Source organism: Pteropus alecto, unplaced genomic scaffold (genome assembly GCF_000325575.1).
Source record: "Pteropus alecto unplaced genomic scaffold, ASM32557v1 scaffold20, whole genome shotgun sequence".
NCBI classification, from domain to species: Eukaryota; Metazoa; Chordata; class Mammalia; order Chiroptera; family Pteropodidae; genus Pteropus; species Pteropus alecto.
Window position 1 is genome coordinate 849,817 of NW_006436298.1, and position 27,382 is coordinate 877,198.

General features: G+C 33.8%; 1 protein-coding gene across 1 annotated transcript in view; it reads left to right on the top strand.

Annotated features, from left to right (window-relative positions):
• ZPLD1 (zona pellucida like domain containing 1) overlaps positions 1 to 27,382 on the top strand; it is a 59,406-nt gene that overhangs the window by 21,202 nt on the left and 10,822 nt on the right. Inside the window, exons 3-8 of the mRNA XM_006913069.2 lie at positions 1,003 to 1,116; positions 14,456 to 14,676; positions 17,438 to 17,619; positions 19,148 to 19,220; positions 23,251 to 23,348; positions 24,691 to 24,771. Coding sequence (XP_006913131.1) covers positions 1,011 to 1,116; positions 14,456 to 14,676; positions 17,438 to 17,619; positions 19,148 to 19,220; positions 23,251 to 23,348; positions 24,691 to 24,771 — 761 coding nt within the window. The 5' untranslated portion in view covers positions 1,003 to 1,010. The remainder of the gene's footprint in view (positions 1 to 1,002; positions 1,117 to 14,455; positions 14,677 to 17,437; positions 17,620 to 19,147; positions 19,221 to 23,250; positions 23,349 to 24,690; positions 24,772 to 27,382) is intronic.

A 27,382-nucleotide genomic window follows, 5' to 3' on the forward strand; every position in this document is an offset into this window, starting at 1 on the left:
TTTTCTCCCCAAACCCCAAGCTTTTAAAATGCACTAAATTATTCGAGCAAACCATTTACGATTTTATTTTATTTTTGCCTTTTATGCATACACCAAAACCACCAACCCCAAAGATTTTTTTTTTTTTAAGTGAACAGACTGTACTCTAAGAATAAGTTGGGCACTTCTGGAAGATGTTTTAACTTTATCAGGCCAATAGAGAGGCATCAAAGAAAAAAAACTTAAACACCAGACTGACTAGTGATTTTTAAGTTTTAAAGTCAATTTATATTTGTTCAACCCACATTGACAACTTAAAAAATCACCTTCCATTACTTTCCCCCCCAAATTCAAGGTTTTCATATGTCTATATCAGTCCTTATTACCCACCAAGAGCAATTATTGGAGGAATCATGGTGTCATTACATATATAGTATTTTTCTCTTTTTTGCTTTATTCCTGTGTCTTCTGAAAAAATGCTACACGAACTATTGATCTAGAGAAGTAACAGTAATCTAGAATTCCTTTGTCGAGGGAAAATTTTTCCTCATATTATTTGGTCATTGAATGTATTGAGAATTCTCTGAGAATCAAGTATTGGGTTAAATTCCTCTGTCTTTATGCATATTGGTATTTTTAAGTGTAGAGTTGCCTCCAAATTGGTCAGTCTGCTTAGCTGTTCTAATCTGCCAAATATTTGAATTGAATTCTTCCTATTTATAATAAAGATTTTTTCTTTTACAAATTTTATGACTTATACTTTTGGTCTTCCATTACAAAAGCCTGGCTTTGTCATCCTTAGCAAACTGAAACCAAAGAATGAAAATAATCTTGAAATATTGTGACCAAAATCTCTGCTTCATTGCTGATAATTAATTCTGATAATCCTTAGGTCTTTAATGAGTTTTGACTGCATGGACATAGACTGTCTGCCTGCAACAATGAGTTGAGATCAGCCTCAGTCTTTCCAGGAAGTAAGAGTGAAGGCTGGTGATGTGCACATGATAACGTACTCTTTTTTAGGTTTAGCGATGGAACGGATATGGTTGCTGTTGCTTCTAACAATTAGAGTGCTTCCGGGGTCTGCTCAATTTAATGGCTACAACTGTGATGCCAACCTCCACAGTAGATTTCCTGGTAAGTGTGAGCCTAATCTTTTCTCTAATTGTATCTAGAAAGAGTGATTATGTTTGAAAAGTAAATCATTTAAATATATATGAAAAATGGGAGTATATCCCTCTATATTAAGTGGATATTAATGAATGGCAAATGACAAAAGACATTTTTCTGGAGTTGTAATTTATATCCACATTAACATACAAAGTGTTCATTGTAGTTAGTATTATAATGGCTGCTTGCAGATGTGAAAAATATTGGCTAGTGGGTGATAAAAGTGGGAGGTTAATTTCATTCAAAATTTGCCTAATCGATGCCCTTTTTCCCCCTAAGTTAGTTTAGACTCTCAAAACTCCTGTTGTATACTAATATATTTATTTAGAAATAACACATGAAAATGATGTGAAATATTATGCAATACTCAAAAAATACTATTTCAATAAAACGTTGGTCACCACTAAAGTACAAGGCCAGCTCCAGAATGCATTTCACAGCAAACCATCAATATGCTGACAGATATGAGATTTTGACTGTATTGATAGACACGACCCACAGGTTCCTAAAATCTCTCAATGAGAAATAATTCAATGACTCATTTAAGTATTTGTCATTTCATATTGGATAAAGTTATAGAATTCAACATTTTTAAAATACAGGTTAGACAATCTGAAACTACTTTTTTAAAAGTCTGCCACGTAACCTTAAATACCTTTTGCCACATTTTCATTCTTCAAACGTGGCAATATTTCGATGTTCTGAGCATGCCAGGCAATAGCACACCTGCATAGAACAATCAGTAGGTCGTTACATAGTTGATGTGAGAGAGATAATCTGGCTTGCTCTAGAGTAAAGACCAAGGTGTGTAGGAATGTCTTCATGAGCCCAGATCTAGGATGTGAGTGCTTGGCAGGTTAAGTAAAATACAGAGGTCAGGATGAGAAATGTCTAAAGGTAAGTCTAGAAAGGTATGCTATGCAGGGTTGTTTATGGTTTTGAATATATAAATAATGTTTAAAAAATTTTTTTTTTACTTTTTTATTTTGGAAAATTTCAAACGTATATAAAAAGAGAGATTAGTAAAAAAGAGTATTCATACTGATTATCGGCTTCATCAATTATCAACATTTATAAATTTTCTTTCACATTTCTCTTCTTATCATCCCCATATCTGGCAGTTTAAAATAAATTCATATGCATATGTGTGTGTGTGTGTGTGTGTGTGTGTGTGTGTGTGTATACTAAAAAAGAACTTAAAAATTATTATACTTCATGTATACATCTAATAAACTTAACAATAATCCTTAATATCATCTAATACTCAGCCAATTTGCCTCTAAAACATTCACATTTGTTGATATGTGTCTAAATTTGATTTTAATTTATAACAGTTCCTCTCTGTCCTTTGCTTTCTAAAATGCTGTTTATCTCTTTAAGTAATTTGGTCATTTGTTTTATAGAACTCTGACAGTCTGGATCTGGTTGACTTCAACTCTGATATGTCATGTAACAGGTTCCTTTTTCCCTGTATATCCTATAAACCAATTAGAGCTTGAGATTTGAGTAAATTCAGGTTCAGTTGTTTTAGTAAGAATATTTTGTGTGTTTTTTGTATAATAAAAGTGTTTCATCTTTAGTTTATAGGCAATGGAGAGCCATTGATTCTTTTTAAACATACCTTTTGAAGAGTTCGACAAGGTCACATTTTGTTTTAGAAAGGAAACGCTAGAAGTATGAAAGACAGAATCACATTAGAAGAGACCAGAGTCAGAGAGAAACATCGCGAAGGCAGTGGCAGTGGAGCAGTAGAAGGAAACAGCTGTTAAGATATATTTCATGGTGGACTCACTAGCATTTGAGGACTGGTTTGATTTGAGAAGTGAGAGAAAGAGAAGACTAGAGGATATTTTGAACTCAGATAACTGGTTGTTATACTGTTAACTGACACCAAAAGTATAGAGCACTTGCATGTTTTAGAACGAAAGTTTGGGTTTGAAAATAATGAGTCTGAGATACTTTTAGAACTTAGAGTGGCAGCCTCTCTGCAGTAGTAGGAAATATGAACTTGGGTGTGAAGAGAGATATTAAAACCGAAAACAGCTATGTGAGACTTGAATCTCTGTGCAATAAGTGAGTGAGGAATAAGGGGATAAGAAAATGAGAGGTATAGAAATAGACTACTAGTTAGGTAACTTTGGTCATGAAGGAAAGAGAGGAATAACTTGAACCAGCTATTTAAATGAAAAAGAGGCGTTTGGATTAGAGGATTAGAGACACCTGAGTATAGGTGAGTAAAGGAAAAGTATTCAGAGATTAAGGATACAAATAAAGAAATAATTGAGGTAATGAGGGAAGAAAATACGGAAGAAATCAAAAGTACAGGTGGAGGAGTTAACCTTGGAAAAATAGTCGCTGTTTCTTTGATTTAGGAAAGAGAAATAAAAGATACTAGCAGAATGGTTGAGAGAAACTCATTGTCTTCATCTTCTCAGTGAAGTGAGAGGCCGAGGCCCTCATGAGAGTGAGGGGCCAGAGAGGCCTGGCTGGGGCCTGAGAAGGGTAGTCAAGCCTTACTCTGTTGTGAATGGAAAAAAAAAAGGCCAAAATGTAAAAAGATTGCTTAGCAGAGAGGATCTAGCTGTTGTTATAGTTATACACTTGTAAAGGTGAATAAAATATGTACATAAGCCAGGAAGTGACTAGGATAGCAAAATAAAGAAATTTTCATGTGATAAATTAAAAAACTATGTTAAAACATCTATTTACAATGGCACCCACTGATCATCTGCATCAAAATCACCTGGGATAGTTAAAAAGTAAGACACTACTTCACCCCAAATATGTGCTGTCAGAATCTCTGAATATGGCACTGAAAAATCTATTTTAAACCCTGTAGATGAGTCAAATATACATTTATGGTTAAGAACAACAAATATAGTATATTCTATTATTTTTTTGAGTTCGTTATTCCAATTAAAAGCAGAGTCGTATACTGGGGAAAAATAATTAAAAACAAAATTTCTCAGTCCAGAAACCCTCTCCACAAAGATAATAAAATAAGCATTAAATCAGAATGTGATGCTCACCATAGGCAATCCACTAAAAGGTTGCAAAGACAGAAATCTCACGCTTATATAGCCAAGCAGATGTAACCCATTATGGATGTGCTTTCAAGATAAACAATAACTAGTCCTCAAGAAAGAGAACTTGACAGCATCATTTGTCACATATAGTATATCCTAAAATTACCTCGTAATTGTGTTAGCATTTTGGCTTTATCCAGAGGAAAAATAAAATTCTCATATTTTTATGAAGTATGCAATTTGCAATATGCAAATATGCAATTTGGAGCAAGGCTCCCACTGAAGTTAGGCTCCCATCCTCCTACTGAAACTGTGAGATAGGGTTGTTATCTTTCTTGACATTTATTTACATTTCCGAGAGATGGTTCCCAGGTCCTTGAGAAAGACGTTTCTGGGTCATAAAGCTGACAAAAGACCTGTCTATTTTTCCACAGGATTTATATACATTTCAAAGAGAGGAGAAAGTACTTAAAATTATGAGTTTTCTGGTGTAAATGATGTAACAAAGGGAGGGAAGAGAAGTCTCTTCCTTTATTTTCAATATGGAGAATTAAGCCTCTTTTGTTTAATTTATAATTGTCTTTGTTATGTTAGCACTTTTAGTACTGTTTGGCTTGGACAACAGATATCCAAGCTTTCTAAACTCTCTCAATCTCTCTCTGTCTCTCTGTCTCTGTCTCTGTCTCTCTCTCCCTCACACACACACATTGTTGCAATTTAAAATTAATATAAAAAAATCTAAAATCCAGATAAATCATAAGTTTATGTGGGTATTATTTCCAAGTAGGCCCATTTTTTCAGGTTGTTTGCAAAAGAAGACCAGAATAAGCAAATAAAGCCTAAAGGTTAATTGCTCACTCCCCTCTTGACCTGGCGACTTCTCTTCCATATCACGATCAACCTTGATGTAATCAGGAGCTCACATACTGCTCAGATAGTAAGCAGTAGGATAGAATGAGAATGAGTCTGGAAAAGAAGAGGGGCTATCTAAATGCAAAGTAATGTTAATAATGATGAGAGTAATCATCTTACCCTATCTGACCTTTGCCATTTCATGACATTAGAACTATTTTCTTTAATTTTTATAGCATTTATCTTTGAGCCAAAGGAAACACCGAATTTTAATTCATTTCAAATTTAAAGGGATACCATTTAATTTTAAGGTAATTAACTCTTGACTATCCAAGCTAATAGCAAGGAGTAGACACATGCCCCACTGACATTATAGTTGTGTTCTTCCCAGAACAAAACTCAAACCACTGTTTACTTTTAGGGTACTAAGGAATTATTTGGCTAGAGTGAAAAATCTCTATAAATGCATTTGACCTCTATGAATGATGGATACCTTCTGGAACTAGCCCCTTTTTGGAGGAAGATGCTATTATATAAGGGTTAGCCTAAACCTTCAGGCCTCTAAAAAAGTCTTAATGATAGAGGAATAATCAGGAAGAGATTAAGTTAATGGCACTAGACACTTTGTGGCCTGACATTGCTTTACAGTGAACTAACCAGTCATGAGAAGCTGAATGTAAGTCAACGTTACATAACTTGTCTTTTTGTATTCTATTTAAAGTAACACTAATGAGGAAACAATAGGTTTCACATATTGCATGCTAGGTACATTACATAGTCTCTCTTTTATTCCTTACAACAAACCCACAAAATCATTTTCTCATTTTATAATGGGGAAATTGAGAATTACAATTTGCTTAATGCTGCCGTGCTGGCAGTTGACAAAAATTAAAAAAAAAAAACTAAGACTCTTTCCATCAAATCATGTTGTCTTAATGTGAACTTTGAATACTAAGTTTAAAAAACCAAATAATTCAATTAAAAATGGGCAAAAGAAACTTAAATAGACATTCCCCCCCGCCCCCGAATAAAAGACATACAGATAGTGAACAGGTATGTAAAAACGTGTTCAACATCACTAATCAGGGAAATGCAAATCAAAACCACAATGAGGTACCATTTTATACCTGTTAGAATGGCTATCATCAAAAAGGCAAGAGGTAACAAGTGCTGGCAAGGATGCGGAGCAAAGGCCACTCTTGTGTACTGTTGGTGTGAATGTAAATTGGTACAGCCACTATGGAAAACAATTTGGAGATCCCTCAAAAAATTAAAACAAGAACTACCATATTACCTAGCGATTCTATTTCTGGGTATATATTTGAAGGAAACAAAACAATGTCAGAGATGTCTTTGCATCCCCATGTTCATTGCAGCATTATTTAAAATAACCAAGGCATAGAAACAACCTAAGTGCAAAAACAGATAAATGAATAAAGAGGTTGTGGTATATATATATAATGGAATGCTATTCAGCTGTTAAAAAAGAAGGAAATCCTGCCATTTGTGACAACATGAATAGACTTTTAGAGCGTTATGCTAGGTGAAATAAATCAGATAAAGACAAATAAACAAATACCATATGATTTCACTTACGTGTGGAATCTTAAAAACAAATGAACAACCAAAAAAAACCCAAAAAAACCCAGACTCACAGAAAAAAAGATCAGGTTTGTGGTTACCAGAGGTGGGAGTTGGGAGTGTGAGAATTAAATGAAAGTGATTAAAATGAAAGTGATTAACAGTTGTATGGTAAATAAGGACTGGAGATTTAATGTACAACATGAGGGTTATAGTTAATACTGCTATATGGTATATTTGAAAATTTCTGAGAGTAATTCCTAAATGTTCTAATCACAAGGAAAAAATATTTTTTATATCTATATGAGATGATGGATGTTAAATAAACTTATTGTGTTAATCATAATATACATAAATCAAGTCATTATGCTACATATCTTGAACTTCTACAGTGTGAATTATCAATTATATCTCAATAAAACTGGAAGAAAAAAATGTTGTGTAAATGGCAATCACAATGGAAATTACCACATTAAAGAATCTAAAAAATCATATGGTAGGAAAATTTGTTTAGCCTTTTCAGGACCTGTGTGACTATCTTGTTTTCCAGTAATATTTATTAACATTTCAATGAACACTAGTGTTCCACAGGAAATAAAATAGAGAATCACCTATTTAATTGATAGAATTCATGGGTGGGTCAAGTAAAATGAACTGTCTAATCTTGTGTTAGGCTTTGCTTAGCCATTGCATTGTTCTGTGCCTAAAGACAAAGTCAGTGAATAATGAAATAATTATCCCAGGGAATATATCTTGGCCTTCCGTGTAAATAGGAAAAGCCAATTCTCCTGCCTTCCTATGTAGTAGTCATGTTTCAGTCTTTCGAGTTGTGAAGAGGATGCCTGCTTTCTGTTTTGCACCTGTGACTGCAATTACTACACCAGATGAGGCAGAAGAACTGATTCAGGCAGCGATTGCTGATCACATCTTGATTAATTGACAGTGATAAGTGCAGTGAAGAGAAGAGCAATTAGCAAGTTCAGTGTGACTGAGTAAGTCAGTCCCTACCTACCTTCTTTATTTTAATAGCCAAGTTCTTTATTGCATGAATTTTTCACTTCTGCTTGTGAAAATAAAACCCATATGCTTTTTCCTTCCTGAAAAAGATGACCAAACTCTTCTGGTTTGGAGAAGCAAGTGTGAATATGTCTGCAAAGTTTGCCTCAGATTGCATATAAATTTCTTGCATTTGCCTATGAGAAACAGATGTGGAAAACTAAGGTAGCAAGAAACCCATTCAATATAGAGAGGAAACTTCAATTTCTAATCCACTTTAAATTCTTTGTCAGCTGCTGGTATTTTGTGTAACTGATGTATCAGTGCCCCTTTTGGACTTCTTGCTCTTTTAGCAACAAAACCTCATTATGTAAAAACTTAAGAGGAAAATAACTTTAAAAAATTAGTTAAAGCATTGTATATAGCATTTGTTCTCTAAGCAATTTTGTTTATGTGGTACCAAATATAACTCTCTTTTTACAGAGCTAGAGATGGAAATTATATATAAATTACTCTTATAATCTGCTAAAATGATATAAATTAGTTTTGTAATATCTATTGGAGTCCAGGAAGTAAATTATTTCAGGTGAGATTTCTATAGCATTACAAAGCAATGCACTCTTCAGCATACGGAAAAGGCTCTTCCTATTGGAGTAAAGAAATTTTGGTTCATGGTCAATTTGAAGGCATAAATCAGCCCCTGGATACAGGTGCAATCATAGTCATAGCAACCTGCATTGAACTGCACAGAGCCTTCATCTGCTCATCTTATATATCCCCTCCCCTAGTTTCAAAGCATGGCCAAGGCATAGTTACCATTTGAGGTGGACTGTCCTTCTTTTGTTATTAAATTGCTATGGTTTGTGGAAGGGAGTAGAAGTGGAGATAGGGGAAGACAAATACATTGCTACCTGAGCACTAAAATAGATTTATTTGGATTTATTAAGGGGAAATAATTTTTAAAATTTATATTAATAATGAGGCAAGATAATTAGTCTTCAAGACTAATGTATTTACAAAGGTTAAATACCTAAACAAATAACAAAAATCCATTATATTCATATTATTTAATGGGTTGAATTTTCTCAATTGGAAGTCAGAAAATATCTGATATTAAAGATTTTATGTTCATCTTAAACTATGAAAACAGAAATCAGCGTAGGTAGTTGGCAGAGTACAAAAAGGAAATACGAGTTCTGGATGAACAGTCAAGATGAACCCCTATTAATTGTGCACATATTTTCTTTGTGAATCTTGGCACTTGATACTAAAAAGTTAGAAACCATGAATGCTGTTTGTGTGAGAATTGAATTAAGTATATTTTAATAAACATTTGCTGAGTATTTCTTAGGCGCTCTGGAAAAACCCAGAGCTTTCAATGAGTTCATAATTTAGTGGAAAAGTAAATATACACTTCCAGATATAATGTAAGCAATATAGTGAATTTGCAGTCTAGGTGATGTGGGATAGAGCACAAAAGAATGATTATATTCCATTGCAGAAACGTGGGAAAGTCTCATTAAAAGGCAACTCAGCTATTATTTTTCTGTTCTCAGCCTATTTCTGTTCTTACCTGAATGTTCTCATGGGTATTTTATCTATTATTATTGTTTTTTATTGATATGTTGAGTATTTGGTGATTCAAATTTATATATTTTACTCTTTTCTGTTCTTCCAATATTAGACTCATATTTCTAACTATGTGCTGTACATTTCTATTTGAATGTCCCATATGTACCTCATCCTCTCAAAAACTGAGCTCATCATCTTTTTCCTTCTTGTATTCCTTATTTCAGGGAATGATGCACTCAGTCACTAAAGCTAGAAACTGAAATATCAGTTTGACATCCCTTTCTCTTCATGCCAATGTGTAATTGATTTCTTATAATATTTAGCCAGTTGGAACTATTTTATTTCTTCCCAACAATCCCTTCCAAACACCTCTGCCCTACCAAGACATGGTTGTATATAATATGCTATACGAACTTCTATTGTATCATTATCAGGCTACATTGTAATTATCTGCTTTTCTTATCTCCTCTCCTCAATCATAAGCTTTTTGAAGTTAAGGAGTCTTGCTAATGTCTTTATCTTCAAGTCTAGCACAGAGACTGGCATATAATATGTATATAACATGCTTTTTTTGGATAGTTTGTTGACATAAAGTGGCGGGTAGTTTAGATCTTGAAAATAAACAGAATCAAGAGCCTCTAGCTTATGTAAAACTGATAGCGCCAATCTTGTTTTTTCAATTCCTGTTCTTTTGTACCCCACAGACTTTTTTGTTTTTACATTATACGCTGACCCCAAGAATTGCTTTTCCAAAATATTTTTAAAAACTTTTTTAGATCAATTGTGAAGAAACATTTTGAGCCACTGCACTATAGTGCTGAGTACAAGCTAACATCCATAGGGTGTTGCCATGTTCGTTTGTTTGCAAAATATGTGTATGCAAATTACTTGAATAATTGCATTGATCCATGCCCTTATTATTCCAGATAATGGAAAAAATGTTAAAATAAATACTCTGACACTAGTGAAAGGAAATGTAGGTCTCAAACAACACTATTGATGTAAGATGAAAATTAGTTTCCAGGAGCAAGGAATCTTTAGCCTCATTTAAATGCCATTGTATTTAAGCCAGGTGAGTATGAAACCATTAAGGAAAAGAACAGTTAGTTATTCTTATTAGATATGTGAATAATGTGCTGCAAATATATTGTCAGTAAGTATGGCTAAAAGGAAAAGTGTAATTAGGTTTTCTAGGAATGGAAGTAGAGTGATATTTTTATTTACATATACAGAATCCATCGGATCCATCCCTTCTTCACTCTCATTTATACGCAACCATATTCTATGAACCCCAAATGAGACCACATTTTTATACATAGTGAGATAGATGGTTGACAGGGTGACAGGATATTTAAAATTTGCATAATATCAGAAAATCTGAAACAAATTTATTGTCCAATTGGTGAGAGGAGTTCAGGAGGTTTCTTTATTTTAACCTGAATTCTATTGAATAATATATTTTTAAAATTTCTATGAAAAGCTTAGCTTGGTTAAAATATCAGAGGAAAGATCTTCATTTTAGTAATATAAACTCTTTAAGAGGCCTGCCATTTTAAACATGTAGTATCTTTAAACACAAAACACTAAAAACCAAAAATTTAATTTTGTTTTGTTGTTTTCATTGATTTTTTTGTTTTGTTTTGTTTTCAGCTTTTACTCATTAGGCTATTTAATACTTGAGTATTGTCCACAGGGATGTAACAATTCAGGGCCAGTGACTGGACAATAAGAAGGCTCAAAAAATTTAGTTGTTGAGAGCAACTGTTATTCTCTGAAAAAAAATTCTCTGCTTTTGACAGAAATTGCTCATTGGCAACTTGACGTAACATCATTCCTCCCACAGAGCCTCATAAATGGAAAAATTGTGCTGAATAGATGTCGTTAGTATCTACAACCAGGAAAAAATGTGTTCTTTGGAAGGGACAGTGAAAAGTCTTTAGAAAACTGGGTTAGGATGGATTTGAACAGATCTCTTTTGCTACACTGAAAAAAGCCTTTAGTTTGTTGTCATATTTCCAAGTGGGATCAGCTTGTAGCAAATTCAGTTCCCCTGCAGGGATTACAAGTCTTCAGCTATAAAGCAGAAAAAAAGAGAGAGCTCTACGTCTGGACAAAGTAAACACTGCTATTTGTTAAGCTATTGTAAGCATCAATTAATTCCTCTCCAACAGAGGTGAAGAAACTAGTCTTTAGTTTGTTTAAGCTGAGAAAAATGGTGCTTCTTTTTTGTAACATATTTAATGATATATATTAACTTTGATAGATTTATGATATGCCAAGTAATACAATGATACTTGTTTTCTATTTCACTGGGCATAAAGAGAGCTCTACTAGCTGAGAATTTGATTTGATATTAAAGGAGATATTTTGTTACTTTTCAGAGACCACTTTGTAAGAAAAGATTTCCTGTGATCTTGCTCGTGTGCTTGCCACTTGGTTTCATTCCCTGACATTCCTCCTCTGTATTTTAAATTCTAATAAAAACCAAACTGTTCAACTCCCAACCAGCCTGAGTGTATTTGTCACCTACATTGTTATTCACATTGCCCCCTCTGTGGGTATAAATTTTCCACTCCATCTAGCTAACTCCTACCAATACTTCCGAAACTCAGCTCAATGCCATCTTCTCCAGGAAGCTTTTCCTAACCAGCTGGTCTGGGTAAGGTTTGCTTTCTATGCCATCCCATAGTTCTCTGCCCAATCCTTCTGATAACACGGGCCATGTCTGTCTCCTCTTATGGACTGTGATCTACATGAGAACAAGGACCACTACTTTGTAAATCCTCAAGCGGTTTATTGCTCCAGTACTTTATATGATTAATTAATTAAATACTCACTGAGTACATTGATGACTATCATAGCTTCTTGCTTTGGAGAACTTTCAGTTTAATGAGAAGACAATTATACAAATACATATATGATTCTAAGGCAATATAGCAGCATATAACAATGGCATAATTTAGACTGAAAATCAGGGAAATCTTTGAGAACAGGACAATGAAATCTGAGACCTGAAGGAAGAGAAGATGTTATTCGAAGGCAGGTGTCAGAGGACCAGGTTCAAGTTTTAGACTTTTGGCCTGAGTGAAATGAGTAGCCATTGAAGATCTGAGCAAAGAGGTGACATGATTGGATGCATATATTAATAGCTGTACTAATTAGAGGGGTTTAGGAACGGAAATAAAGGAACCAGGTGGGGAGTTAGTATAATATTTCAGGCAAAAAGATAATGGTGGCATGGACAATGAATAGCACGAAGATAGAGAAAAACCAGTAGATTCATGATGCATTTTGAAGTTGGTAGGCACTCAATAAACACTTGTTAAGATGAACTCTATTATTTAGTTCAGAGCATCATTTAAAAGTCATGATTGCATTGAAACAGTTAATGTTGCTGAAGGCTAATAGCGATATTCTCCCAAATGTGAGTGATATTAATTTTTTTTATGTTGGTAAAATGTGCTTCATAATGAGTTCATTTTATTTTTTCTACTTACAAGGGGAATATTGTTTGAAGTTTTCTATAATAACTAGCCCAATACTACCTTTCAGTTTTCTAATGAGTTTAAAATCATAACCAAACATAGAAATTTCCATATTGGCTTATTCGCATCCTCAAAATATGATTCACTTTGCCAGCAACAAACAAACAAACTCAGTGTAAAAATGAATATTCCAAAGAAATATGCTATTGAACATTCTACTCTTATATTAGAACTGTTAAGCAAATTAATTCTACGCCAAAAAAAATCCTAACTGATATTTGCATTTACTTAGGTGAACAAACCATTATTTACCAAAAATATTTATTATCTTGCTTGTTTTTCTTTTTTTGAACAATCAAGCATTTTTCCAGATAGACTACTTAGGTTTTGTTTGTGTGTGTCCACAGTTTGGACACCTGATTAATGTTTCAGATTCTTCATCAAAGTGGTAAAATAGAGTGTTACCACTTAATTTCCTGTGGCTGTCATAACAAAGTGCCTCTAAAAAGGTTATATTGAAACAACAGAAATTTATGGTCTCACAATTTCAGAAGCCAGAAGTCTAAAATCAAGGCGTCAGCAGAGCCATGCTTCCTCTGAGACTGGGAGGAATCCTTCTTTGCCTCTTTGTAGCTTCCAGTGGTGGTTTGCTGGCAATCTCTGGCATTCATTGGCTTATAGATACTTCACTCCAATTCACTGTCTTCACATGGCATTATTTTCATGAGGACACCGGTAATGTTTGATTAGATACCCACCCGACTCCAGTGTGACCTTATCTAAACTAATTACATTTGCAATAACCCTATTTCCAAATAAGGCCACATTCTGAGGTATTGGGGGTTAGGACCGCAATGTAATTATTTTTCCTGGTGTGAGGGACACAATTCAACTTATAACAGTTACCGAAACCAATAAAGTAAAAGTTTCTGTCACTGGGGAATTACCTAGCAGCCAATCTTTCCATTTTCTATGTATATTTTCTTCATTACATGTAGAAAAACCGCTAAATAGAGACATGGAAAGCTTGTGTATGTTTATGTTTATGTACATGTACTCACCTCTACAGATCTAGAATGGATCTCATCAGGGATAACTTACAGAGTCAGGAAAACTGTGCAAATCATGTTTTACATTTCCATACCTAGTTCATTCCTTTTATTGAGGCATAGTGATTGGCAAAATTTTCTTAGAGCAAGTCATGCATTTTTGTTTGTAATATCAGCACTATTTTTCATTTTTTTTTCTCTAGTGTGATTTAGTATAGGTAGAATAAAATAAAGTTTTGATGGATGACTTTTGTCTCTACATCCTGGATAAGATAGGTTAAAAAAAATACCAAAGCGCTTAACAGTCTTGGTTTAGGATGAATTTTAACTGTTTCTTCCTTACGCTTGGGAAAATGCATCATTTGTAGTGAGCCTCACTACTCCAGACAGGAAATCTGAATAATTCAGTTACTTTTGTTCTGAATTTCCTCAGCAATCTGATTTTTCCCCACTCAATTCTCTAATCATTTGACAATACTTTACTGACATTTAATGCACTTCTACTGTATACCAGGCACAAGGAAACAGAGATGAAATGTAATCTCTACACTCACAGATCTCCCCATAGACAACTTTTCTGGCTACCTTTCTTCATACCTTCACATTGGATTGCGGTGTATTCAAATATAGAAATGAGTTAAACAGACTGAGGGGGTGAATGAATACAACAGGGGGTGTTAAAGTTATTCTTGTGTCCTCTACTGTGCTTTTGTGATTTATGTTTATTTGTATATTTTTATTTCAGCTGAAAGAGACATCAGTGTCTACTGCGGGGTACAGGCCATTACAATGAAGATTAATTTTTGCACAGTACTTTTCTCCGGTTATTCTGAAACAGATCTGGCTCTGAACGGAAGGCATGGAGATTCCCACTGCAGGGGTTTCATCAATAACAACACCTTTCCCGCGGTGGTCATTTTCATCATCAATCTCAGCACCTTGGAGGGCTGTGGCAACAACTTAGTGGTGAGATTCATGTGAAATAGTGTGCTAGGTTTGGAGTCATAACTAAAAAAGAAAACTCTCCATTTTATGAAATAATCAAAAGCCCAATCTATCTTTCAAGAAAAAAAATTCCCATAAAACTGAACAAATCACTTTCCTTTGCCTGCTTGAGGCTTCTGCTCCCAAACATACAATTTTATTTTCCAAAAATGGTGCTTTTTACCGTAGCTGGGCAGTTAAGGGGCCTGAGATGGGCTGTGCCACTCTAAGCGACATTATTTTGTGTGAATGACATTGATGGATATTTCTCCACAATTTGTCATTAGCAATGTTCCTCATACTTTTTATAGAAGAAGCTTATCATAAAAAGAATGGTTTGTTCCAGTGAGTTTGGAAATGAATGACTTGGCCTATTGCTTCCTAGTGACCTCATTCAGAAAGGAAGACGAAATATAGAATGTGTAACTTAGCATCCTCTAGGTTTCATGTTTACTACTGAAAAATTTACAATGCTTTGTAAAAGAAGGCTGTCAGCATTTCCAGTGTGAAATTCTTCATTGTGTAGGACTCTCCTTTGAATTTCAAAATGTTTATCATTGCCAGTCTTACCCAGGAAACCCCAGTAGCACATTCTCCCTAGTTATTGAGAATATTAAAATACCAATTCAAATATTTTCACCGTGAATGAAAACTGCTAGTCTATGGTATTCATTTACTTATTCATGAATTGAACACCAAAAATAGAATTGAATAAAGAATTGGCTCTCCTGGGAATTAAAATTAATTGAAGTAAAAATATCGTGACTTGGGGGATGTGACACTGAAATTTATTTAGTATTATTTTTCATTGTGCTTGTTTAAATATAATCTTATTACTAAATTCTAGCAAAGACAAAAAGGAGATACAATGAGCATGACCACTTAGCCTGAGGGAGAAAGGCTTTTCCTTTTCATAAACTGTTGTTTGGGATCTAGAGGGAAAGACTTGATTATTCTGAGGGTAGAGATTTTAAGACGTGATAGAAGATGGGGGACAGGAAAAAGAGATCGTTTTGAATCTTCTCCTTTACCTTTTCCAAGAGGGCAGTTGGAGTATTGTGCCCATGACCATTTCCAAGCCTGCAGCTTGAGTATTGTTGGCTCTTTACTAAAAACATTTATTCGTCTCTCTGAACTGTGTGCCGGGAGGTTATAAAGTAAGCCTAAGGGAGTGTGACTCAGGTTGATTATTACATGTCTCTGTTTCCTTGAGTAGAGAGGGAGCCAGTGTGGAGAGCAGCATCATTTCCTCTCCTCTCATCACACCCCAAGGCCTTTCCTTCATAGCGCTTTCTTCTCTGGATTTAAGTCTTGCCTTGCTGCCTAGAAAACAATTTAGGAGAAATGTCTGGCAAAGAATCTGTGTGAGTGTGTGAGTGTGTGCGTGTGTGTGTGCGTGTGTGTGTGAGTGTGTGTGTGTGTTTTACAGACAGAATTGGTATATTTAGCTAGCCAGTCAGGCAAGAAGTGAGAGGAAGGGAAGATTTCCTTATTTTTCAGTTTTCTTTAGATGTCGCCAGCTTTGGAGTCTGTTCCAAGGACATTCCTACATCGGAAAAATTAAGTAGACTACTAAATAACTGGATTAGAATAAAAATGTTTTCATTTATAATAATTCTGGCTCAGTTCATGAATTAGCTAGATAATTGCCTCAGTTTTGCCCATATGCTCCTAGGTTTATGAATGAAGTTTATTCTGTCGTTGAAAATTAAGTATTACAGGTCTCCATAATATCTGCTAAAAATATTTATTGAGCGTCATGGTATTTGACATTATAAGAGAAATTGTATTTCTCTATGGTATTATGAAGATCAAGAACAATATCGATTATTCCTAAAATGCTAGTTCTTAAATTTTAGTGGGATTGGAGAACCTGTGAAAGCTCCTCAGAAAAAACACACACAGACAATACTTTTTTTCATAACTTCTGGGAGTTTATGATGCCCCTGAATCCCATGTATGAACTACTGCCCTGGACAGGGATGAGAATCTTCATGCACCACAGAGGAAGACCCTGAGAAGATCTACTCTCAGGAAAATTGTGACTTTAACTTATTTTCTGAGATTTGTCTCGGGGCCCCAAGATACTGGCCTCACTGTGCTATGCTGAAGATGTGAAGGCGAAAGGAGGTCTGATCATGTCTGATCGTAATCATTCCAAGTCAGGAGGCTGCTCATGCTCTGTGACTACTGCTGTGATGGAAATAGGGAAAATAACAGGGCAGGGGGCTGTCGAGAGAAGTTTCCTGGGAAAGATAAGATTCGGAGAGGAGTAGGCTATGTCAGGGTGAAGTGGGGAAAAGAGGAGGCAGAAGGAGTATGCACAAAGGCCTGAGCAAAAAGGCTTTGGGGCTGGAGCATTATTAACTAAGAGAGGGAGCCTGGAGATACAAAGCTAAATTGGAAAACAAGATCAGATTAACAGGGGACTTTTAAACCATGCCACAGAATTTGGATTTATCATGGACATTTTCAAATTACTTGTTACAGTGCTCTGAACATATAATCTCTTTCCTTTTTAATTTATGAAATGTAAATAAAGTGTCTTTGATAAATACAGTTTCATTTAGTTGAGACACATAGAATCACTTAAAGGTAGCATGAGGTGTGTATAATCTTGAAATAATGACATGTTATAGTTGAAACAGACCATAGGAATGATCTAATGTTTTATTTTGCATATAAAATGCCTAGATTTACATATAGCTATTTAATCATTGAACTTAATCTACTATTTTAACAGGTATCCACAGTTCCTGGAGTCAGTGCTTATGGAAACACAACTTCAGTACAAATAGGAAATATTTCAGGATATGTCGATACTCCTGACCCACCAACAATCATCAGCTATTTACCTGGGCTTCTTTACAAATTTAGTTGTAGTTATCCATTGGAATACCTGGTTAATAATACCCAGCTTGCTTCGTAAGTTCATATTTTATTCTTGCTGTCTCATATTGTCTTATGTTTGAGTCATTTCTTATCCTTAAGGGACTTATAAAGATTTATAACGATTTACTTAGCAGGATTTATTGAGAGTAGCCAAACTCAATTAATGGAAACCCTTTTAAAAGTATCTATCTATCTATCTATCTATCTATCTATCTATCTATCTATCTATCATCTATCTATCTATCATCTATCATCTCTCTGTCATCTATCTAACATGTTAAGAACCATATCAACAACTCAAGAGATAGATGTTATATGTATTTTATATACTTGTTATAGATTATATATAGTTTTCCTCCAAAATTAAAACTGGCTAAAACTAATCAGGTGTCTGCCTTGGGTTCTCTCTGCTCCCTTTAGAATAGTCCAAAAACCCAAGAACTCTGAGTGTTTTTACAGTCCAGAAGGGCTTATTAAATTTCCAGAATGTAGAACATTCAGTCCTGTTTGGTTTCAGTCTCTGCCATATGCTCCCTTTGAAGTTTGCTGCCTCAGAGTCTGGGGTCTCAGTGCCTTCTGCTGAGGTGTCATCTGCACAGGTGCTGATGATTTCCAAAGAAAGGTGGCATCACCCAGAACCTAAGAGCTCCAGACATGGACTAAGGTCATAGCCTTTGTTTATAGTCATGTATTCATTCATTATTCCAAAGCACATACTCCAGGACAGGATTACAGCCACATTACAGCATAGTCACCTGGATTTGTCAAAGATTTTTGAAGAAATGGGGTGATTGGATGAAAACATCCACTTTCTAATTTTAGGGTTTGCTATCACAAAAGTGTAGTTATTGTTTAATCTTAGTCACAAAGAAAGGTAAAGGCCATATTTTGCTTCAGATGAAAAATATTCATAGCTGGTTTTAATGGCGCAGTGATGATCAACACCTTGGTCAAAAGCAGGATTTTAATGTAGAAAACAAGAAAAAATATCCTAGAGTCTAAAGGATACAGGTGTAGAGGAAAGCAGATCATTAGGGTGTCACAGTCTCTCACTCTGCCTGCCCCCTCCTACACTAAACACATGCCCAAGCTTCATCGTACATGGAAATTCATTCGTTTGTTCAATAAATATTTATTATGTATCTATATGTACCATGAAATGTTCTAGCAGTGAACAAAGTAAAACAAAATCTCTGATCTCATGAAACTTCTATTCTAATGGAATTGATGAAAATGTATTTACATCAGATTCAAATTCTTTTGGAATGACTTTTTTTTTCCCTGCAAAAAGTCTCATATAAGTAATGCCAAATGAAAAAAAAAAAAAAGATGCCTTTATAAATAAAAAAATTATAAAAAACAGTTTGTCTTTACTTGGCCTCTCTTGCTTTTTAATCTTTTATTTGTTCAGTGATTCAAGATATACACCTACTGCAGGCCTAGTTAAAAGTATGTCGAGCTTACTCAAGAATTTTAATATCTTAAATCTAACATTAAGGTATACCTGAAACTTTTAATTTAAGATCTCATCGGTGCTTTCCTTCTTCTAACTCTGTCTTAGGTCCTCAGCTGCTATTTCTGTGAGAGAGAACAATGGTACATTTGTCAGCACTTTGAACCTGCTCCTTTATAATGTAAGTTGATTGGTGAAGGATGTTATTTTCTCTCTCACCGTTCTGAGGAGCCATTTATGCAAATGGCTTTTATATAAAAATCTACCCCAAACCACATTAACTCTGTTATACTTCGGTAACATTTATCCATCTTTCCTACCATTTTCATATATTTTAGTGATAAAGATATAATAAAAACTCCATTTTTTCCTAAAAGTTGGTAGATGATTTAAGTTTTATTTCATAAATATAATTCTGTATAGTTACTCTAAGTGTCTATCTGCCTTTAAATGAATGTATTTATTTATGTGTGTGTGTGTGTGTGTGTGTGTGTGTGTGTAGCCATTGTCAGGGACAAGAGTTGAGGAATAATATTTTTGCGATAAAAAGAAAAAGCCTAAATAATACTTCTTTTAAAGGCATGCTTGGTGATGAATGTGTTAATATTTTTAATACGGTTTTTGGCTGATGTCAGTTCTGTCACATCTGAAATAATTTGGCTTGACTACATAGTATTGTCTAAACTTTTGTCATGTAAATATCAACAGTGGCAGCAAAACCTGAAAAATACATGGATTTCTATTTATAACTCTAACATTAATCCTCCAAATGATATTTTCATGTTGATTAAAAATTTTTATTCATACATTTTAAATGCCTGATTTAAATATCAATTTTTCAATCTATCAACCAACATTTTTGTAAATTATGAATTTGATTTTTACATTATTATTCATGTCATCATGGCACTGAGTTATGATTCATGCAACTGATTTAAAAGTCAGTACTTTATACTTTGAATATAATGAGCTATAAATATTGTAGTAGGACATTTTCCAAAGGCATTCTTAAAAAAATCATGTTTGTAAGTTTGTAGTCTGACACCACAGAGTTCTAAACAACAAATTAAAATGTATTGGAGTGAAGATTGTTTTTGTTGGTACGATTTTCTGTCATTTCGAAACTTTCTTCTGTAAGAAGCTGCCAAGTTACTTGATTCTATAATCTCAGCAAATATGTGCCAATATTTGTTCCCAATATAGCCAGATATTTATTATTGTTGCAAGCACTATTTTTAAATAGAAGATTTTTATTTGTTGATTTATATATGTAAGCTCCCTGAGGTAGAATTGAGGTGACTGGTTTGGGTTCAATATTATTTGTTATAATTGAGTGAAATAAAAATGACAACTCCTGATCTTAAAAAAGAGAAAAATATACCCACATGACATTTAATGATACCATTACTTTCTGTGAAAGTAAACTATTTTCTCACTGGGAAGTAGAAAATCAAAATTTAGAAGTGCAGATTTGAGAAGAGTTTTGCTATTAAGGTCTTTTCTTTATCATTTGATATAATATTATAGTCCTGTTGCTAAGTAGACATAATCCTTCAAAGAGTTTCTAGAATCTTAAGGCTAAATAAAAGCCTATAATTTGATGATAACCTTAAGATTTTAATTCTATGGTCAAAAGATAGCTAACTGGATACCAGACTATAAATGAAATAGGTAGTGCCAAAATATTTCTCATTTTTAATCATTTTCAATAAAAGAATTAATGGTTGAATAAAAATTAAATTGAATTTGAAGTCATTTAGTAACAAGTTACTTAATAGAATTCAGCCATTTCCCCATAAACTAGTTGTTTTTAATTAACAGACTATTTTTTAGAGAAGTTTTAGGTTTACAGAAAAGTTGATCTGAAAGTATAAAGTTCCCACATACCTCCTCTGTCTGCACACAATTTCTTCTATTATTTATACCTTGTGTTTTGGGGTATATTTGTTACAATTGATGAACTGATATTGCTATATTATTAACTAAGGTCCATTGTTTACTTAAGGTTCACACTGCATGTTGTATATTCTATGGGTTTTGATAAATAGCTGTGACATATTTCCACCATCGCTATTTCATACAGAAAGTTTCACTGCCCCAAACTACTTTTTTAAAATAGTATGATCATAGTATTTTACAATGTTACAAGATATTAAAAAATAGTAATTTATAATGGAAAAAAAATTTGGTATACTTCCACTAATTGATTCAAAATCGTATTTACTTTTTGTTTGAGAACCTTTAGCTACTAACCTTTAGCTACGCAAATGTAATTTTATTGTAGCATTTCAAATTATATTTTATTTTACAACCATGAGGGGCCATGTCTTATTTCACATGCAAAGTTTTTGATTCCTAACCCTTAGGAATGATAAAAAATTGTATTACGTACCCACTACTCATATTCTCTAATTAGTCATTTAAAGAGGAAAGTTTCTTACCCAATTTGGATTCAGGGTAATTGTTTATTTTTATGTGATCCGTGACTCAATAAGTGTACTTAGAAAAGTTTTATAAAAAGCAATGACTTTATTGACTATGCTATTTCCATATATGCAAGTTATTTCAGGTTGAACTGTGACTTTTATTTCTATGAAATATAAATATATCAGTTTTCTCCTCTATGGAAATAAGGATGACTTTGTGCATTTCAATAGTACCTGACTATTACTATCTTCTCAGGAGATACAGAGACAGTAAATCTGAAGAAAAGATTATAATAATTATGAATATTTAAAAGATAAAGAAAAAATCTAAAATAAATATAATTGATTTTAGGGAAAACATTGTACTAACAGGAGTAAAGGCAACTATCCAAGATAAAGTCAGAGAATTACCTTTGAGAAGCAATTTTAGAGAAAAAATTTGATGATTCATAATTAAACCACAGCTGAGTCATGTCATTTGCAAATGATTTGACAGTATAATACTTGTAAAAGAAGTAAGTTTCTTCTGGACAATACTGATGCAAGTATAAGAAGAAAATACTTCATAGTTAATGAAGTGTGGATTACTTGGAGAGTTGGAAAGGGGAGCCAGAAAGAAATTAAATACAAATACTTACTATCAGAAATGGCTAGAGGAGCTATTTTCTTTTATCACAGAAATATAGAGAATAGGTATAGCATACAATCCCTCATTTATCTGGTTTATTTGGGAATAAAATATTCCTCATGCATGCAACCTTTTCAAAAGTGAAGCATACAAACAGTTTTTGTTTTAATTTTTAAAAAAAATCAAAATCTGTTGCTTTCTTTCCAGCCTTCTTAGAATATGTTCTGTACTTTGCCTTTGCTTGATGATAGTGAGATTTCATAATGAACATTAAAATCTCCCTTCATTGCAAAATAGCAATATGTTCGGAGTTATTAAATTTTGGGAAAACAATTTACTTCCATGCTAAATGATTTGACAGCTTACATTTTTTAGGAGATTTTTTTCATTTTACATTTTTTTTCTCTTTTTCTTTATTACTAAATTAAAGCTGTCACTTCTCAATTTCCAACTGCCACTTTAATCTACTATAGATTGTAGAGTGATATAAATAAGCTTTCTAAAATTTGTCACAAATAAGGGTAAAACGGTAGAAATGAAGTTCTGAGATACCCTTCTGTGAGTAACCACCAAAGAATTTGATGCAGAAACTCTATGGCATGCATTTTGGCAACTCAGAGAACATGTTGGTTTGTTTGTTTTGTTTTCTATTAAATTTGGTAATTTCAAATTGCCAGATAAGTGATTTTGGGTAAATGAGATATTATCAAGCATATAAAGACCTCCAGTGGCAAAGGGCTTAAACTGAAGCAGACATAATTTAAATAAACTTCTTAAATAAATGGAAATTTAGTTTAAGTAAACTGAATATTGACGATTAAATATTAAACAAATGAAATATAAACCATTGACTATTAACAACTGAATAATGTTTAAAAGCACTGAACATTGACCATCATTTATGGTAAATTATGGAAACAAAAAGATTTATGCATAAAAATGAATTTGTTACTTGACTATGGTTTCAGGACAGCTCTGCCAAGAAGCTAGAGGATTAACTAGGTCCTTTTTGGGTTTCTTTTGGTGGTCGATTTATGTTGATTTGCTGCTCTCTCTCGCTCTCTCTCTTTTTTTTTTTGTATATGATGTTGTTTTAAGTTGTAAATGTACTGTCATTGGGAAGGCAATGATAGATTAATCACTTATTTTTTCATTAGGATTCAACCTACAGCCAGCAGTTAATTATCCCGAGTATAGGATTACCTTTAAAAACCAAAGTATTTGCAGCCGTACAAGCCACTAATCTGGATGGCAGGTATTTTCAAACTCTTATCTTTTGTTGGTTAAAACATTTTGGCTTCCTAAAGCCTCATGAATCAGAAAGTTAGCTCATTCATTTTTAATTTCAAAAATACTGTCATTGCTAATAAACAGAAGTAATAACAAAGATTAAGAGGTGACACATTTTCTGTCATCAACTGGAAAATAACAAGTCTTCCCATAAAGAAGGAGGGGTAGTAACTGGAAGAGGGTGTGAGACATCTTCTGGGATACCAGGATCTTCTATTTTTTCATCAGAAGGATGATTAATCAGATGCAGTCATTTTTGTGAATACTTATGATTTGTGCACTTTTCTATCTGTACATTACTATTCAATAAAAAAATATTTAAAAAACCAAAGAACTCTCTCCATAAGGATCTGGGCCGAAATGATGTAAAATGACATAAAACATCTCTACAAAAAAAAAAAAAAAAAAAAATAAAAAAATTTTTCTATGGTACTTAGAAAATTCAGAATGATCAAAATGGAAAGGGAATTCAAAAGCTAAAGATTTAATCCTGCCCTATAAAAAAACTGTGATATGTAAATGATTTATTTTGGGTTTCTTATATATTACTTAAATGTTGCATCCTGAAGAGATTAGTATACTCAAGAAACTTTACCTTCTCTTTTCTGTCCTGGTATTTCTATTCTTGAATATATATGATTCTTTAAAACTGTCTTATTAAATGTAGGTATTTTTTTTTCTTTCATTTTATTGACATTTAGTTCCCACAGACTAGTAATTTTCATGACACCAGAATCTGAGTAAAGTAATGTATAGATGAAGGCACAATCTGGCCTTGTGGAGGAAGGCTGTGTATTTGCCTCACAGATTTTCTTCTACCTCACACAGTCTATATGGACTCCCATTCCCACCTCCTACTGATTCTGGCATAATTTAGAGTGTATAATTTGCGTGTCGAACTTTTTTGCTATATGTGGTATTATAATATCCTTTGTCATCTGTTAGAGACAGTAACTTCTGGAAACAAAAGACCATTGTTTACAATGAGCATAGAAGCATCTATGCAGTTCACTTTTGGGTTTTATTCCTTCAGACTTTGACCATTTGGTTGCCTTGCACAGAAATTTTGTGCATGTGTGGTATTAGCCTTAACCCCACTTGATGCAGGATGGCAATTTATTATTGCAGATTTTAAAACATATTTGAGTTTAGAAGAATGTTTTAATGAATAAGAATCTTCTGCAAATTAATTTAAAAAACCTACATTCTATGGAATAAGACATTTGTAAATATTTACTTACCTTAGATTAGTAACTAATTCCCAATAAGAGATTCTAACTCTAGATTATGCTTACTTCTTTCTTCAGATGGAATGTCTTAATGGATTATTGCTACACGACCCCATCAGGGAACCCCAACGATGATATTCGGTACGATCTCTTCCTTAGGTAGGTGTCTGAGTTTTGCATTGATAGCAAAGACCAAATTGTAGACATTGAAATGGAAAATTTACATCAGAGAAATAAATTATAGGGCACTTTTATAGCTTTTAAATATAAAGTTTTACATTTTGAACTTTTAGTCCTTATAAAGCTGGAAGTATAAAAGTCGAGAACAGTTTTCAACATGAAATGCCGATAAGGCTATTGTTGAATGAGAGTTGCAGTGAGTTAGGTCCATCAAAGATGTTTTATTCATATTCAGGACATAGGAGAATATTTCACTGTCTTAGGAAAAGCATGGCTAGGATAGTATTGGCAATAAGAGAAAGGCAGTGGGAGGGTACTATTTATCTGAGCTAGACTATCTCATCATATGTCAAAAGGAGAGTAAAATTAAAGTAGGAGTCTAGATAATTTAGACCCCAAAATACTTTTCTTCATTTATCAGTATTTAATATGAAAGTATAAAATAGCCTACTACTCCTTTTTTATCAGAGCCAATAACTTCAACTTCATTCCTCAATAGACAGTGATAGAGTGAATGTAATCTACATTTGGGAAAAGGGGACATTGATCATAAAAACATTCAGTCATCTCAGTTCCCTTTCAGCATTTTTATCTGACAGCAGAACAGACTTGAGAGTCGAGCAATGGCTTCTAATCATGCTTATAAATGCAGTTAGCTCAGATCACTGCTGCTTATTGACACATGATGGGAGTAATATGATGGGAAACCAAGAAAATATGTTTTATTGGCTAATCAAGGTTAAGATGATGTTCAGAGGGTATGGTCAAACTGACACTCATGTCTTGTTGCTGGAAATGTTCCTTTGGGCAACGTTTTTGGGAAAAAATGTCAATGTCCATCAAAAGCCTTAAAAAATTTCATATTCTTTGATTCTATGCTTATAAATTAGGAAGCATATTCTAAAATATTTATGATTTTTCTGGTCTATGAGTGCTATTTAAAATAGTAAAACATAGGAATAAGGAAATGGCTGAGTGAATTATGAAAAACCAGTAAGTCGAGAGCTCATACAGGCACTGCAATCATATAGTTATTTATAAAGCAGAAAAAAATGTTTGGTTCTATTTTATCTCCTCCCTTTCTGTCTTCTCAATAATTGTATCTTTGGAAATACATAGTTTTTAAAATTTACGTATTAAATATGAAGCGAAAGAATCAGTATATACAATTACATGTACAAGTGAACTTATTTATATTTTATACAGTAGAAAAGACTGTAAGGAAATACATCGAAAGGCTCACAATGGTTATTCATGCATGGTGGGATTGTGGATCATTTTGTTTTAACATTTTTCTTATTTTCCAAAATGTCTATAATGATCACAGATTGATAACCTGGAATATGATCATCAGACTTCTGTCTGATATGACTATAGCTTTAGCTGAGTTCTCAATCTTTTCAGTTTTCTTGTTGAAAACCACAGAAGAGTGAAATGTGTAACTAAAAAAAGTCCCCCACATGCCATTTTCAGTAAAAGCTGTAGAAATTCTAAAATATGTGTTGGGGTCAATAAAAGCAGTTAAGATCAAGAGAAAATGGTGCAGAGAGAGGCTTGTAGGAAGCAGTGCAGCGAGAAGTAGGAAGCAGTGCAGCGAGAAGTAGCAGGAGAAACAGGGAAGAAAAGTGAGTGCAGAGGGGTCCCTGTGGCGTAGGTCCAAGAAACAGCCAGGAGAAATGCACATCTGGAAAGAGAGGACACCACTGTGAGCAGAAGTTGCTAGGATAGGGGCTCAGGTCCAACAAGGGAATATGGAGAATAAAGGGGTAGAGAGTATCCAGAGCCTCAGAAGTGGCAAGTCTCATAAAGTGCCAGCAAAAGTACACATTTTAAAGTTGAAGGAACCACCTGAGAAAGCAAAGGCCCTACCCTTAGTGGAAGAGGCTAGTGAATGAACCTGAGAAACACAGAGCTCATACTCTCATGAATATCTTCAAGTTCAGAGAGGCAGAGAAATCTCAGCTACACAATTCTGCCATAGCCAAAGAAAATTTGTCTGTGATTGTAAAATGAGAGGGAGCCCTTGAACTGAAGAAACTCTTGAGGAAGGTCATTAACATTCCATGTTGTCCTAGGAGTCCCCTGAAAATAACAGGTCTGGGAAATCCGGTTCTTTCAAATATGACTGGTAAGCAATAAAGGTATTTCTGTCAGTATTCCTGTTCCTATATACTATAAGAAAAATGTGGAAAATGACAGAAAAAAGTTTTTTTAAAAATGAATTAAACTCACTGGAAAAATTGCCATGGAACAGATAAGATTTGTAAGAGCATTCTAACATTAATTTTATTTTACAAATTAAAAAGTAATCATAGTTATTAACATAGAATTATAAGAACCCAAGCAAGAAAGGATAGGACAGTAAGAGGTATGGCCATGAGAATGTGAAAAGAGAACTAGGAGAATTTAAGACAGATAAGAAAAAAACAAATGTATTGCAGAAAGAAAGTCATAAGAAGGTGTTCAAGGGTGACTACACACAGTAAAAAGCACAGTATAGGACAAGAAAGATAAAAATAAGAAATGCAAATAAAAACAAACAAATATAAAGGAAAAAGGTAAAAATGATAGAGGAGGAAAGATAGGCATA